This window comes from Thunnus thynnus, chromosome 22, assembly GCF_963924715.1.
Source record: "Thunnus thynnus chromosome 22, fThuThy2.1, whole genome shotgun sequence".
In the NCBI taxonomy this organism is placed as follows: Eukaryota; Metazoa; Chordata; class Actinopteri; order Scombriformes; family Scombridae; genus Thunnus; species Thunnus thynnus.
This window is the reverse complement of record NC_089538.1, coordinates 25,775,101-25,789,320: the sequence shown is the minus strand read 5'-3', so window position 1 is coordinate 25,789,320 and position 14,220 is coordinate 25,775,101. Positions and strand designations below refer to the sequence as shown.

General features: G+C 39.8%; 1 protein-coding gene across 1 annotated transcript in view; it reads left to right on the top strand.

The window, feature by feature from the left end:
* The window catches only part of corin (corin, serine peptidase), a 26,717-nt gene extending 13,463 nt beyond the window's left edge, over positions 1-13,254 (top strand). Inside the window, exons 9-24 of the mRNA XM_067580966.1 lie at positions 2,287-2,397; positions 3,070-3,192; positions 3,302-3,421; positions 3,571-3,802; positions 3,892-4,034; positions 4,132-4,239; positions 4,391-4,504; positions 4,651-4,761; positions 5,360-5,483; positions 5,640-5,768; positions 6,609-6,658; positions 7,524-7,710; positions 8,002-8,164; positions 8,247-8,355; positions 8,781-8,914; positions 10,143-13,254. Of these exons, the coding sequence (XP_067437067.1) occupies positions 2,287-2,397; positions 3,070-3,192; positions 3,302-3,421; positions 3,571-3,802; positions 3,892-4,034; positions 4,132-4,239; positions 4,391-4,504; positions 4,651-4,761; positions 5,360-5,483; positions 5,640-5,768; positions 6,609-6,658; positions 7,524-7,710; positions 8,002-8,164; positions 8,247-8,355; positions 8,781-8,914; positions 10,143-10,325 (2,141 nt within the window). The 3' untranslated portion in view covers positions 10,326-13,254. The remainder of the gene's footprint in view (positions 1-2,286; positions 2,398-3,069; positions 3,193-3,301; positions 3,422-3,570; positions 3,803-3,891; positions 4,035-4,131; positions 4,240-4,390; positions 4,505-4,650; positions 4,762-5,359; positions 5,484-5,639; positions 5,769-6,608; positions 6,659-7,523; positions 7,711-8,001; positions 8,165-8,246; positions 8,356-8,780; positions 8,915-10,142) is intronic.
* Positions 13,255-14,220: the final 966 nt, after the last annotated feature.

The window sequence follows — 14,220 nt, the reverse complement described above, 5'->3', positions numbered from 1 at the left end:
AGCAGAGAGGAAATGTGAGCGAGGGACTCCACCAGCTGTCCATCTGCCAACACACACACACACACACACACACACACACACACACACACACACACACACACACATGTTAAACTCAGCAGCAGCACATTAACATTAAATATCTCTCACAGGTTCACTCAATGCATATCAGTGTTTCAGTTATCAATTAGAATGTCGTTAATAAACGTCGCTGTCAGATGTCACAAAGTCACTGTAAAAGAAAATATTTAAATCACAAAGCTACTGAGATCATTTATAAGCAGGTAGAACAATGATGAAAAGAGAATATTAATGTCTTTTTTAGTTTGTTAGTACATTATTCTACTTTGTCAGGAACTAATTAAAACACGAAGACACAAAAAAATGTGTCAAAAACACAAATTATCATCAGAAACTAAGTGAGACATGTTAAAGCACAAATACATGAAATACATCAATCACTCTGATACAGAGAGACGTGCAGGTTCATCAGATAATAAAAATACAATTATTAATATTGTTATTGTTATCATTATTATTATTATTATTATTATTATTATTATTATTATTATTATTATTATTATTATTATTATTATTATTATTGGAGACAAGGTTTGTCTTTAGATGTGTAATGAACGTGGTTAGGGGTTAGGGTTTGGGGTTAGGGGTTTGGGGTTAGGGTTAGGGGTTTGGGGTTAGGGTTAGGGGTTTGGGGTTAGGGTTTGGGGTTAGGGGTTAGGTTTTGGGGTTAGGGGTTTGGGGTTAGGGTTTGGGGTTAGGGGTTAGGGGTTTGGGGTTAGGGTTAGTGGTTTGGGGTTAGGTTTTGGGGTTAGGGGTTTGGGGTTAGGAGTTTGGGGTTAGGGGTTAGGTTTTGGGGTTAGGGTTTGGGGTTAGGGGTTAGGGGTTTGGGGTTAGGGTTAGTGGTTTGGGGTTAGGTTTTGGGGTTAGGGGTTTGGGGTTAGGTTTTGGGGTTAGGGGTTTGGGGTTAGGGTTTGGGGTTATGGTTTAGGGTTTGGGGTTAGGGTTATGGTTTGGGGTTAGGGTTTGGGGTTAGGGGTTGGGGTTTGGGGTTATGGTTTAGGGTTTGGGGTTAGGGTTATGGTTTGGGGTTAGGGTTTGGGGTTAAGGTTAGGGTTAGGGTTTGGGGTTAGGGTTAGGGGTTTGGGGTCAGGGTTAGGGTTAAGGGTTAGGGTTTGGGGTTAGGGTTAGGGATTTGGGTTAGGGTTAGGGTTTGGGGTTAGGGTTAAGGGTTAGGGTTTGGGGTTAGGGTTAGGGGTTTGGGGTCAGGGTTAGGGTTAGGGTTTGGGGTTAGGGTTAGGGGTTAGGGTTTGGGGTTAAGGTTAGGGTTAGGGTTTGGGGTTAGGGGTTTGGGGTCAGGGTTAAGGTTAAGGGTTAGGGTTTGGGGTTAGGGTTAGGGGTTAGGGTTAGGGGTTAGGGTTTGGGGTTAGGGGGTTAGAGTCCTGGTTGCTTCTCTGTGTGTTTTTGTTAATGTTATTATTTATTTATTATTAATTTCATGGTTTGTGTTTGTTTCTGTGAATCTGATTGAAAACAAGTTAAAGGTTTGAAGTGTAACCGACTAAAAGGTTGTTTGTTGAGTGTAGTTGTTCTCAGCTGTGTCGGTGTGTTTCCAGGCTGTTAGTTATTAGTTTGAAAGGTTTAGTAAGAAACTGAGGAATCAATCTGCAGTAGTTTTAATTATCAATTAATCGTTTGTCATTTTCTTAAAGAAAAAGAAATTTTTCTCTGGTTTCAGCTTCACAGATGTGATTTTTGTATTTTTTACTTTTTGTTTGGTTCTGTTTGATACAAAACAGACATGAAGGACTTGAAAGCATCTCTAATGTTTCTATAACTCAGTCTGATGTGTCAGTGTGTAATGTGTTGGTTGTGGTTCGTAGTGATGAACCTACAGAGAATTATCAGAGACTCTGCAGCTCTTCTCGGCTTTACGGAGCTTTATAGTGAGTTTCAGCTCATTGTTTATCTGTCCGGCTGCAACTTTACTGTTCTGGTTCACTCTCAGCGTCTCATAGCGTCGTTTTCAGAAAAAAAGCTGTAAAAAGCTGCTGTACACTACCTGCTCAGCACCATAGTGGAGCATTTAGCAGCTAAAGAGCCAGATGTTTCCCTCAGGAGCTGGTGGAGACCAAAAACAGAGCTAAAAGAGAGTGAATATTGGACTCACATTCACCAGGTGGACAGAAACACGACTCCACATGAATCATAATGTTGCTCCGTAACTGCTGGATGTGGAAATAAGCAACTGTCAACCGTGTGTGTTCTCAGTGTGTAATCTGACTCGTGAGCATCGCTGCGGCGACGGTCGCTGTGTGTCCAGAGACTGGCTCTGTGACGGAGACCACGACTGTCTGGACAAGAGCGACGAGCTCAACTGCTGTGAGTAACCATGGAAACCAGCTGTTGGCTTAACTTTGATATTTAACGGTTTAATAAACTAAAGTGTTAGATTGAAGATGTGAATTCATTCATGTTATTAAATGATTTAATGTCCAGAGTTTCAACACAACAGAAGACTATTTGTCTTAATTAGCAGTGTGTTGAGCCTCCAGGGCCACCGTACAGTTGTTATCCTTTTAGCAAACATCCAACTAAAGATTTGTCACGATGAAGTGACGTCAGGTTTATTTTTACATTCCTGAAGCCTGAAATTCACCTGTGATTGTATATAAATGTTAATATTTACTGACAATTATTATAAAATGAATGATAATAATTTGTTACTGACTTTGTCTTTAAGTATCTGTTCATATGTGGAGCAGAAATGAGCTGCAGACGTGTTTCTAATCTTCTGAAAAACACTAAAACTGTGTTTAATGATAGGCACAAGACTGAAGATTATAAACGTTTTATAATTAATTAAAACTAAAGTCAAGTTTATCAGATGAGTTTGACTCGTGTGTCATCTGTTCCCACCTCTGAGTCAGACATGACTAACTGTGACAGAGCTGAATCACATCTCTGATGACTCTTTTTTAACATTAAATGTGTGTGTGTGTGTGTCTGTGTGTGTGTGTGTGTGTGTGTGTGTGTGTGTGTGTGTGTGTGCAGCCTGTAAGAGTCAGGGTCTGTTGGAGTGCAGGAACGGTCAGTGTATTCCTTCTGCGTTTCGTTGCGACGGAGAGGACGACTGTAAAGACGGCAGCGATGAGGAGCACTGCAGCCGAGAGCAGAGTGAGACATCTGTCCGCTACACACCTATCACCTGCCTGTCTCTCATTCTTATATGTCCTCATATATATATATATGTGTGTATGTGTGTGTGTGTGTGTGTGTTTTCCAGCTCAGGGTGTGTGTGTTCCCGGTCAGCCCAGCTGTATCTCCACTTCCTGTCCCTCACAGTGTGGGGGAGGCAGCGCCACCTGTGACCCCCGAAACAACAACAACAACAACAACAGCTGCTGTGAGTTCACACGAGTTTTTTTGCTTTCATATTTCAACACGTTCAGCACATTTCCTGCTCAATCTGCTCGGCTTTATCGGTGTTATTTAAACCCTTTTGTGTAACTCTGCTGGAGGATCTGGTCCTGACTCTGCCTCTCTGTGTCCCAGCTCGCTGTGAGCCCATCAGCCTGGAGCTGTGTATGAACCTGCCCTACAACCTGACCAGCTACCCCAACTACCTGGGCCACCTGTCCCAGAGAGAGAGCTCCGTGTCCTGGGAGTCCTCGCTGTTCCCCGCCTTGGTCCAGACCGGCTGCTACCAGTACCTCATGTTCTACGCCTGCACGCTGCTGGTCCCCAAGTGTGACCCGGTCAGCCTGCAGAAGGTCCCGCCCTGCAGGTGGGTGGGTCAGTCGGTTGATCTTTTCGGTCAGTTTGTCTCTCTCTCTCTCTCTCTCTCATTCTGTCGTAATGTCTCTCACCCTGCAGGTCGTTGTGTCGTACCGCGAAGGAGAAGTGTGAGTCGGTGCTCGGCATTGTGGGATTGCAGTGGCCCGAGGACTCGGACTGTAGTCAGTTTCCAGAGGAGGGAGGAAACACAACCTGCCTGCTGCCGGAGGCCGGAGTGGACGGTACTGTGTGTGTGTGTTTAAAACAGCAAGAAAACTTTATTATCGTCTGTCAAATTTTTAAATTTTTGTTGTTTTTGATGCATTGCTGTGACAACAGAGTGCTCCCCCAGTCACTTCAAGTGCCGGTCGGGTCGCTGCGTCCTGGCAACCAAACGCTGCGACGGACACCTGGACTGTGACGACCACAGCGACGAGGACAACTGTGGTGAGACACACACACACACACACACACACACACACACACACACACACGTTAAACATCCTGTATTACTGTAAACATATTACCTGCAGTAGTTGTAGTAAAAGTACCACGTTCAGGATTGTGTTAATGATGCCGCCTCTCTTCTCGCCGTCAGGCTGTTCTGAGCGCGCTCTGTGGGAGTGTCCTGGCAGTAAGGTGTGTATTAAATCCAGTATGATCTGTGATGGATTCCCAGACTGCCCCCTGCTGGTGGACGAGGCCAACTGCTGTGAGTTTGTTACTACAGACGATATCAACACTTTACATTACTGGTGATATATCTGATATATATATGATGATTTTATACTTCTTCAGTGGTGCACAGAGAGACGTGTTTGTTGTTCATGTTATTATTATTCTCCTATATTTCCTCAGCCGTGTGCAGAGATAACGAGCTGTCCTGTAACAACCATCAGTGTGTTCATCGGACTCTGTGGTGCGACGGGAAGAAGCATTGTTCAGACAGCTCTGATGAGTGGAACTGTGGTACGACACACAAACCTCTCTGTCTACGATCATATACATAATAATCATATACATTAATACTATAGTTCACATTTTTAACTCAATTTACCGTCTTGCTTTTTTAAATAAAAGAGAAACAGTCATCATGAATTTATTCTATCATATGTTTTGAGTTATTTTCTGTTCCTGTGGCTCGTTACTTTATCTGTATGATGTATTTTAACATTTTTGTGGCCCTTTTTCTCCAAAATGTCAGCACCAGTACTGGTTTACCCTGCATGCTTCAGGGTCATGATCAGTCCTTCACACCTGAACTGTCTTCTAACAGCTTCATGACTTATTTTACTGTCACTGTTTCTACTTTGTTATTATTATTATTTGTTATTATCTACCTTTGTCTTTGATTGAGTCGTGTCAAAGATGAATTTCAGTAATAAATAAAGTTAAACCAGGTCATTAGAGAAGAGATTTCATAATGAAATTATTTCCCGTTTTCATCTCATAACAACATTTTCTATATTTATTAACACTATATAAACATTAAGAAATGCTCTGTAACATGTTGTTGTTATATATTATATAATAATAATAATAATATTAATAATAAATGTCTCTGCAGTGTCTCTGTCCGATCGATCGGGTTCTGTATTGACGGTGTTCAGGACGGCAGCGGAGTATCAGGTCTGTGCGGACGAGTGGAACCACGAGCTGAGCAAACTGACCTGCGACCAGCTGGGCCTAGGGTAAGGTCAGTAACACACACACACACACACACACACTCACACACACACACACACACACACACACACACACACACACACACACACACACAGGTCAAACCCGATGATGTAAAACTGTAACAGTATGACAGACTAACTACAATGTCCTCCTCTCTTCAGGGTTCCCTCCTCTGTTTCCATGGTACCCGACCAGCCTAGTATCCCGGGCCGTCGCCGTTGGTTACACGTCCATCCTGAGTGGAACCTGAGGAACGGATCTGCTCTACAGGCGCGACTGGAGAAGAGAAGGTAACATGTAGGAATAGTTGTACCTGCAGGTATCATAGTTTATACTGAAGAACCTCTACAGAAGAACCTCACTAGAACCATTTAGAACCGTTATTAAACTATTAAAATAAAACCTAGAAACAGGCTGAAAGTTTGCTATAAGTAAAATAAAAATCCAAGAAAACCACACAAAGAGTGAAACGTGAAATAAAAAGTATGACGGGGCAAATATAACTTTATCTTCAGTCTTTTATAAAGACATTTGTAGCTAACATTAGCATTTTAACATTAGCAAGATGTGGGAAAAATACTAGAAAGCATGTTTTTCAATGTCTTTGTTCGATGTTTATGTTTTGATGGCAGAATGAGTTTAAGTATATGTCATTAAAATCAAACACTGTCACTGACAACACAAGAGGTTTGTTCATATTATTTTAACATATATTAATCTGTTTCACATAAATGTTAGTTTCTCCATCATCTGAACTTTAGCTAACATGCTACATTATTAGTAGCATTAAGCTAGTTTTCTACCTGACAGAAACAATTCTTGAGTGCTGGACCAGTAAAGGAAGTAATACACTTCAATTCTGGAGCCCCTACTCTTTTCCTATTGGCTCGTAGATCTGGTCTGCCTGAGTTGGATCCTCTTGGCCACACGTGAATCCCACACATCATGCGAGAGTCCTGCAGGACTCCCAAATTTATCTTCAGTGTGATGTCTACATGTTTGCAAAATGTTCTTCACATGTTGCTCAGCATGGGTTGACAAAATAAACCAGATAAACCAGATTCAGTTTAGTTCAACATATTATCCGACAAATCGGGATTGTTTAACGGATCTTTTTGTGTGTTCTGCAGTCACGCGTGTCACTCCAGGAAGAGAGTATCAGTCCTGTGCACCAGAGAAGGTAAACTTCTCCTCTCATTCACCTTTTTAAAGTTTTCTTTTTTAATGTTTTCTTCAGAACTCTGACTGTAGCTTCCTCTGATGATTTAAACCCATTAAAGCTATTATCTATGAAATCTCTTCAGCCTCTTTCACATTATTCTGCTGTTACTCTTGTCACCACTAGATGGCGCCAAATTACCAGAAAAATCCTACATATGTCTGTTACCCTGTTATGATGGATAACACAGATTATACACCAACAAAATGCAATTAGTTTATTACTAATCTGTGATCAATGATTAACAGTGGGTGAGAGCTGCAACAATTAGTTGATTCATCAATTAGTTGCCAACTATTAATTAATCACCAACTATCTTGATAATTGATTGATCATTTTGAGTCATTTTTAAAGAAAATTCTCTGATTCCAGCTTCTAAAATCTGTTGACAGTAAACCGAATATCTTTGGGTTCAAATAAAACCTGACTTGCCTTTAATACACGAGTAGAGCTGCAACGATCAGTCGATTAATCTGCAGCTATTTTGATCCTTGATTTATCATTTTCAATCATTTTTTTAAGAAATAATGTCCAAATTCTCTGATTCCAGCTTCTTAAATGTGAATATTTTCTGGTTTCTGTATGTCAATAAACTGAATATCTTTGGTTTGTAGACAAAATAAGACATTTGAGGACGGCATCTTGGGTTTTGGGAAACACTGATTGATATTTTCTGACATTTATTATTTTTAGAACTTTAACTCTTTAACATTTTATAGAGAAAACAATTAACCTATTAATCGAGAATGAAAATAATAGTGAGTTGCAGCCATATAGTAGTTGTAGAAGCACATTAAGAGGACTCTTCTTCTTCTCTCTCTGACAGACTGCGGTCTGCGTCCGACGGTGGGTGCGGTCCCCCACAGGAAGAAGAGGATTCTGGGAGGGCGGGTGTCACGACGGGGGGCGTGGCCATGGCAGTGCTCCCTGCAGAGCGGTCAGAGCGGACACGTTTGTGGCTGTGTCCTCATCGCCGGGAGATGGGCTCTGACCGTCGCGCACTGCTTCGAGGGGTGAGGACAGTGGTGGAAGACGTATTCACATCCTTTACCGCAGTAAAAGTACCAATACAGCAATGTAAAAATACTAAGTATTATGAGCTTGATGTAGTTAAAGTATTGCAGTAAAAGTACATAAGTATTATGAGCTTGATGTAGTTAAAGTATTGCAGTAAAAGTACATAAGTATTATGAGCTTGATGTAGTTAAAGTATTGCAGTAACAGTAGTGGTTTTTCGGGGGAGTCACAGAGTGTTAATGAACTAAACGATGACAGTCTAAACTCTGAGGTTTCGTGTCTAACAGGAGGGAGAGCGCAGACCTGTGGAAGGTCGTGTTGGGTTTGAACAACCTCGACCATCCAGGTGTTCACAGTCAGAGCCGCGGGGTGCGCTCCATCATCGTACACCCGCGCTACAACCGGGCGGTGGTCGACTACGACATCAGCGTGGTGCAGCTGGACTCTGAGGTGAGCGAGTACTGGTACAGGAGGGTATTGATTATCAGCGGTGGAAGGCCAGTATTGATCAGATATTTTGTGGTGTTTGCAGGTGGAGGAGACGCCGTTCGTCAGACCGGTGTGTCTGCCTCAACTCGGCCAGCTTCCTTCCCCTGACTCCTACTGTTACATCACAGGCTGGGGTCACATGGGCAACCGGAGTAAGTGCACACACTCACAAGACAACTAGTCAGCTAATATGTGACTTGTTTCTTTAAAAGATTAATATTTTCCATGTTTTCAGAAGTTAACCTTGAAGAAATGTGAACAAACAAAATCTAAGTGGTGGGATCTTCAGCTTCCTGCAGCCTGTGTGATGTCACTGTTTATCCATTGGGTGGCAGCAGATACATCAATCAGTCGAAAGTTTAAAATGCAAGAATATTCCCTCCTGGGTCTGTTCATGTAGAATCAGTATGGACAGACTGTCTCAGTATTTTTGGAATTAAGGAACTGAATCTCCTCATATTAGATGCAGTACTGCCAGGCTGTATAGAGGGTGATCCATGGAAACCTCTTGTTGTCCTTCAACACAGTGTGAGAACATATTGATAAACTGTCCGTGTGTCTGTGTTTGTGTGTGCAGTGCCCTTTAAGCTGCAGGAAGGAGAGGTTCGGATCATCTCACTGTCTCAGTGTCAGTCTTACTTTGACATGAAGACCATCACTCCCAGGATGCTTTGCGCCGGTTACGATGCTGGAACCGTCGACTCCTGCATGGTAACAGCTGCACTAATAACATTTCACCAGATGATGGTTTAAAAAGTCAGAGGGTCAGAGTTTTTAAAATCCATCTTCTGGGGAACATGAACCAAATTTCACATCAATCCATCCAATAGTTGTGGAGACATTTCAGTAAAAAGAGAATATGTCAACCTCATGCAGGGTTTTTTTAAAAGTCCCTCAAAAATGTCTTTGAAGTAATTAACAAGTTTTAAATTACATGTTCAAATGTCTTTCCTGTCATAGACAGTAACATTAGTAACTTTTAATTTATATGTAGTTAATTATGTAGTTAAAACTGGGAAGTACTGTACAAATGTATGTATAATAAATAATTGTAGGTCATATGATCTCTGTTGGTTTTCCATCATACAGTCATAATTACATTCTATGTGGTTTTAAAAAGGTCTTTAAAAAGTCTGAGATTTAACTTGAACCGTCAGGCCTGAAAGCTCAGTCCATCCAACATTTAAATATTGTACTTTAATATTATATTAATATATTAATATCATACTGTAATAAACACTGCAGCCTCTAGGGGGCGCTAGCAGGACTGTAGACTTTTGTTGGTCTTCTTAAACTCATGAAGTCAAACCTCTAAAATGTTGATAAAGGTGTTCCACAAGGCTCAATATTGGATCCCCTACTGTTTACTCAGTACATGAATCTTTCTTTTCTGACTTTAATATAAATGTTTTCGCTGACGACACCATCCTGTATCACAGACCACCAGGTCTTCTCCAGATTAAAGTCTCTTTCGTTCACTTAAAACCTGTTGTGAACCTTGAAATGGGAGCTTCACTAAACTTTAAATCTGGTCCATGATCCATTAAAGTTCTGATTAGATGATTGGTTTTTGTTTACAATACTGTTGATTGCAATTTTTTACAATTACAACTCTTTTTCTTATACAACTTTTTGTTGTTTACACTGAATGAAATGTTTTTTTTGCACAATTTCATCAAATGGAAATGTTTTGTCTGTCTTGTGCTTCATCTGAGACACATTTTCCCAAAATTCTGCCTGACAGATTTGGTATCTTTGGAAACTTTGGGATCTTTACTAGCATTGAAAATAAAATTCAGTGAGTTTGTAAAGTTGAAGACACAGTTGAGATTTAATCAGATGTAATCATTTAACAAGCTTTTTCAGTCAGAAGTATCAGTTGTGTCTTCATAAAACATTTCTATCATTGCATGTATAATAATTGTGTGTGTTTGTTCAGGGCGACAGTGGCGGTCCGCTCGTGTGTGAGGAGGAGAGCGGTCACTGGACGTTGTTCGGCCTGACGTCGTGGGGCAGCGTGTGCTTCAGTAAAGTGCTCGGACCTGGCGTGTACAGCAACGTGACGCACTTCACCCCCTGGATCCAACAACAGATCTACATTCACACATACCTAAACGACTGACACGCACACACACACACATACATGCAGCACTTCCTGCCAGCTTCCTGTCTTCAGCATTCCAGGAGGAAGTGATGTCACCATCATCCACACACACTCACACACACCTTCAGTTCCTCTACCTGTGCCTATATCTATACTGATAGCCTTCAGATGCTAACTGCTGTGTGAGCAGTAGTGTAAACTAGTAGAACAAATGCTAACTAGTCAGCTAGCAGAGCTGTCATTGTCGACAAGTAGACTTCACATTAATACGATTAAACATTCACTTAACACTAAATTATTATTATTATCATTATTGGTATTATTATTATTATTATTATTACAACAGTGTAGGGTTTGTTGCTAAGAAAAATATGACTTGTTCCTTATTTGAAAAGTAATCTTATTTTATTTGTAGCTCAGTGGCAGCAGTAACTCAGAGGAAAAACTATCCAGCCACAAAAGCCACTTTTCTGATGTTCTTCATCTTTAGATTTATACGATTTTATCCTGAGCAGGGCTTCAATTTATTGTTGTATTGATACACTAAAGATCTGAGCCCTGAACACAAACATTATTTAAATATCTGCTTTCTCAGCTGAGCGCTGAAAATGTTACATGAAAACATCGTCACAATGTTCAGTCATCTCAGCACTGAAGTCCTACAAGCTGCTAGCTAAAACAGACCAGCTGAGCACTCAACTTCCCACAATGCTTCACTCTATAGTGCCTGTACTTAAACTTAGCAGTAAAAAAACAACCTTGTTACCTGTACAATGTTTTACTGTACGTGTGTGTAAGCTGTTGTATGTGTGAGAGAGAGATAACAAGAGCGAGAGAGATGATTTTTTTGCTTCTAAACACACTGGCAACTTTTGGGCAACTTTCAGTGAGCTTTATTTACACAGCGGCCATGTTTGATTTACATTTTAAATCTCATGTGAAACAACAAAAAAGACCAAAAGCAGATTAAAGGAAGTCCTGAAAGATTATGATTATGAGTCTTTTGGAGCTCCGTACATTTCAGACTTCAACCAGACAAAGTCATGTTTTAAAACTACATTTTATTTTCTATGAATTTAAATTAGTAGAGTCAAATAACTGATAATAATAACTGTCACATATCGCCAATGTAGCTAACTGATCAGTGTAAATCCACAATATTAGCCAAATGCTAACAGTGAGCTATGTAACCTATTAATTTACAAACCAATTTTGTGAAAACTGCACAGTTTAAAAGAAGCCGTTTTAGCTAGCTCATCACCAAAGTTAGCTAGTGGACTCACTAATGCAAACAACTGCCAAATAATTGCTAGCCAGAACGTGAAGCAGTGTTAGCAGTATGCTACATTAGCTCTTTCTATGTATTTATGAACTATATCTTTTTTTTTTTAAAAAAAAAAGGTAACAAGCAGGCTCCGCAAGCACAGAAAGCTGTCAGATTGGTGTCAGTGACAATGTAAATCATATTTAAAGTGTATCGCTAACTGCTAATGTTTAACTAAGTCATAAATGGATTCAGTACAGAAGCCAAAAATACATTTTGTTTTGTAGGGAGCCTGACAGGTGTCACAGAAAAATAAAACACTAATCGGTGTGCACAAATTATAAATAAATGTTCTGAAATTATTACTTCGTGAACATGAATTAAAACCAGATGTCAATAACATTTTAACATGTTTAACAAATGTCAAAGATAACACAACCTTTTTCATCAGCCAGAGTTCAAAGTATACGTATAAAACTGCTTTAAACTCAAACTTCTTATTTTCTTACAGCTAGTTAACTGATAGCAGCCAGAGCTAACAGTATTGCAGTGTAGCATCACTGGTGTATAAACATCACATAAACATGTAATTAATGTGATAATTTAAAGAGAAATTCCACATTTTGTGTGGATGTCCAGTCAGTGTTGACGGTAAATGTGGTCAATTGAAACAATAAATTCCTCATTGTGTGCCATATTGAATGAGAAAGCTTTCCTGCTCACGAAGCCGTGCCGGCAGTACCTACATATACCAGGATGCATTGCATGCGAGCTTCTCGAGTTTTGTTTTTGAGCATCATCTAGATCACTCCTCCTGGCTACCTACCTGGCTAAATAGGCTGTAGTTCTTCCTTTTCCCACTTTTCCAGAGACACAGAGAGCATCAGCAACTTTCACACTATGTCCCTAACTCAGATAGCTAGAGAGAAGGTTGCAAATTGGCAAATTGTCCTTTAATGATATTGCTATGAAGGAATGTGTTCAGTATTTGTAGTTATTTGCACATTGCTGTTTTGTGCGCACAAATTTGAGTAAGACTTTGTAATTTGTGTGTGTGTGAAATAAGTAATTTGAGAGCATTAGTTACTCATTTGTGCTCACAAATGATCATTTTCCTCTGTGACACTTGTTGGACACCTTAGCTTTGTCAGAGTCACATCTATAAGCAAAAGAAATACAGAATATAAGAGCTCTGGAAAGTCAAAGAATCCTTTATTTTTAAAACCATTACTGTCACACTAAAGACGTCAACATGTTAAACTTTTGGGAAAGTTGTCCAACTGTGTTGCCCAACTAATTGCCGGCGTACCTCCATGCTAAGGTCTAACGGACATCTAGAACATTCCAAGTGGTTGTTGTTGTTGTTGTTTTGTGTGTTTGGTTTTTTTAAGAGTATTTTTCTACAGCTTTTTGTATGTCATGCTTATTACACAGGGCTGTTGGTGTGTGTGCGCGAGTGTGTACATACAGTCACATGTACAGACTGTGTGTTTGTATGTGATTTGGCTTGTGTGCGTGTTTCTGATGTCACTTCCTGATTTAGCTGTTTCAAATTGATGAAGATGAAGAGTGTATATGGATTTAAATGCTGTATGAACAGACTGTAGCCTCTAACGTTTTGTGTAAACAGTGAATATTTGGTTTGTATCACCTTGTGTCCCACCAATAAAAATATACACTATATCCTCAGTGTGTGTGTGTGTGTTTGTATTGCAGTCTATTTGAGGACCACTTCTACAAACCAACATAGTGAGGACCCTTTGTCCTCAAAGGGCTGTTTGAGGGTTAACACTTTTGTTAATGTGGGTGTGTTTGTGTGTGTGAGTCACAACTTGTATGCAGACCCGTCACTGAACATTCAGTCTGTTTCCACTTCCTCTAATCCAGAAATAAGGACGAACGATGGAGATATTTAGCTCCAGATGTATATTTATAAGTATAAAGCACGTCTGAATGTTTGTATTATTAGACTGTTCAGACTAAGGAATCACAATATCAGCCATTATTTTACTGATTTCCTCCTCAAAGTAGTAATCAGTCATGTGTAAGGAATTAGATTTTTATTCTGTCCATGTTTAAAGATACACTTCTTTTGTTTTTGCGCCTTCAAAATCATAAAAAAAAACATAACTTTACTCAACAGTTTGTCATGTGTTGTCGTGTGTTTTTAGTGGTTTTATTTTTTCATAAAACATCCTACTCATAACACATTTTTTCCACATGCTAACCAAAATATCATTACAATCATAATCATCACCCTGTTTCCAGTCTTTGTGCTAAGCTAGGCTAACCGTCATGGAGCTGACACTGATATCAAATCTATAAACTGCCTCTGAGGATTTTACTAAAACAACCTTTAATATTACATATTTTTATGCACTTTAAGTCCCTCTACTTAACATTTATAAACAGTTAATAATTGGTTTGTAACACACTATAATGTTATGAGCAGATATATATAGACATGTTTTGTTTATTAATGTATTTATCATAACTTCTCCTATGAAGATGTATTTTATATTATTACAACTGTGTCATTATCAGTTTTTACACCAGCAAACACTTATGGGTGCCCACAGGAGGATTTAAAATACGTTAATAAACACTTCTATCTGGTAACAACTGCATTAATGTGATATAAACATTTAT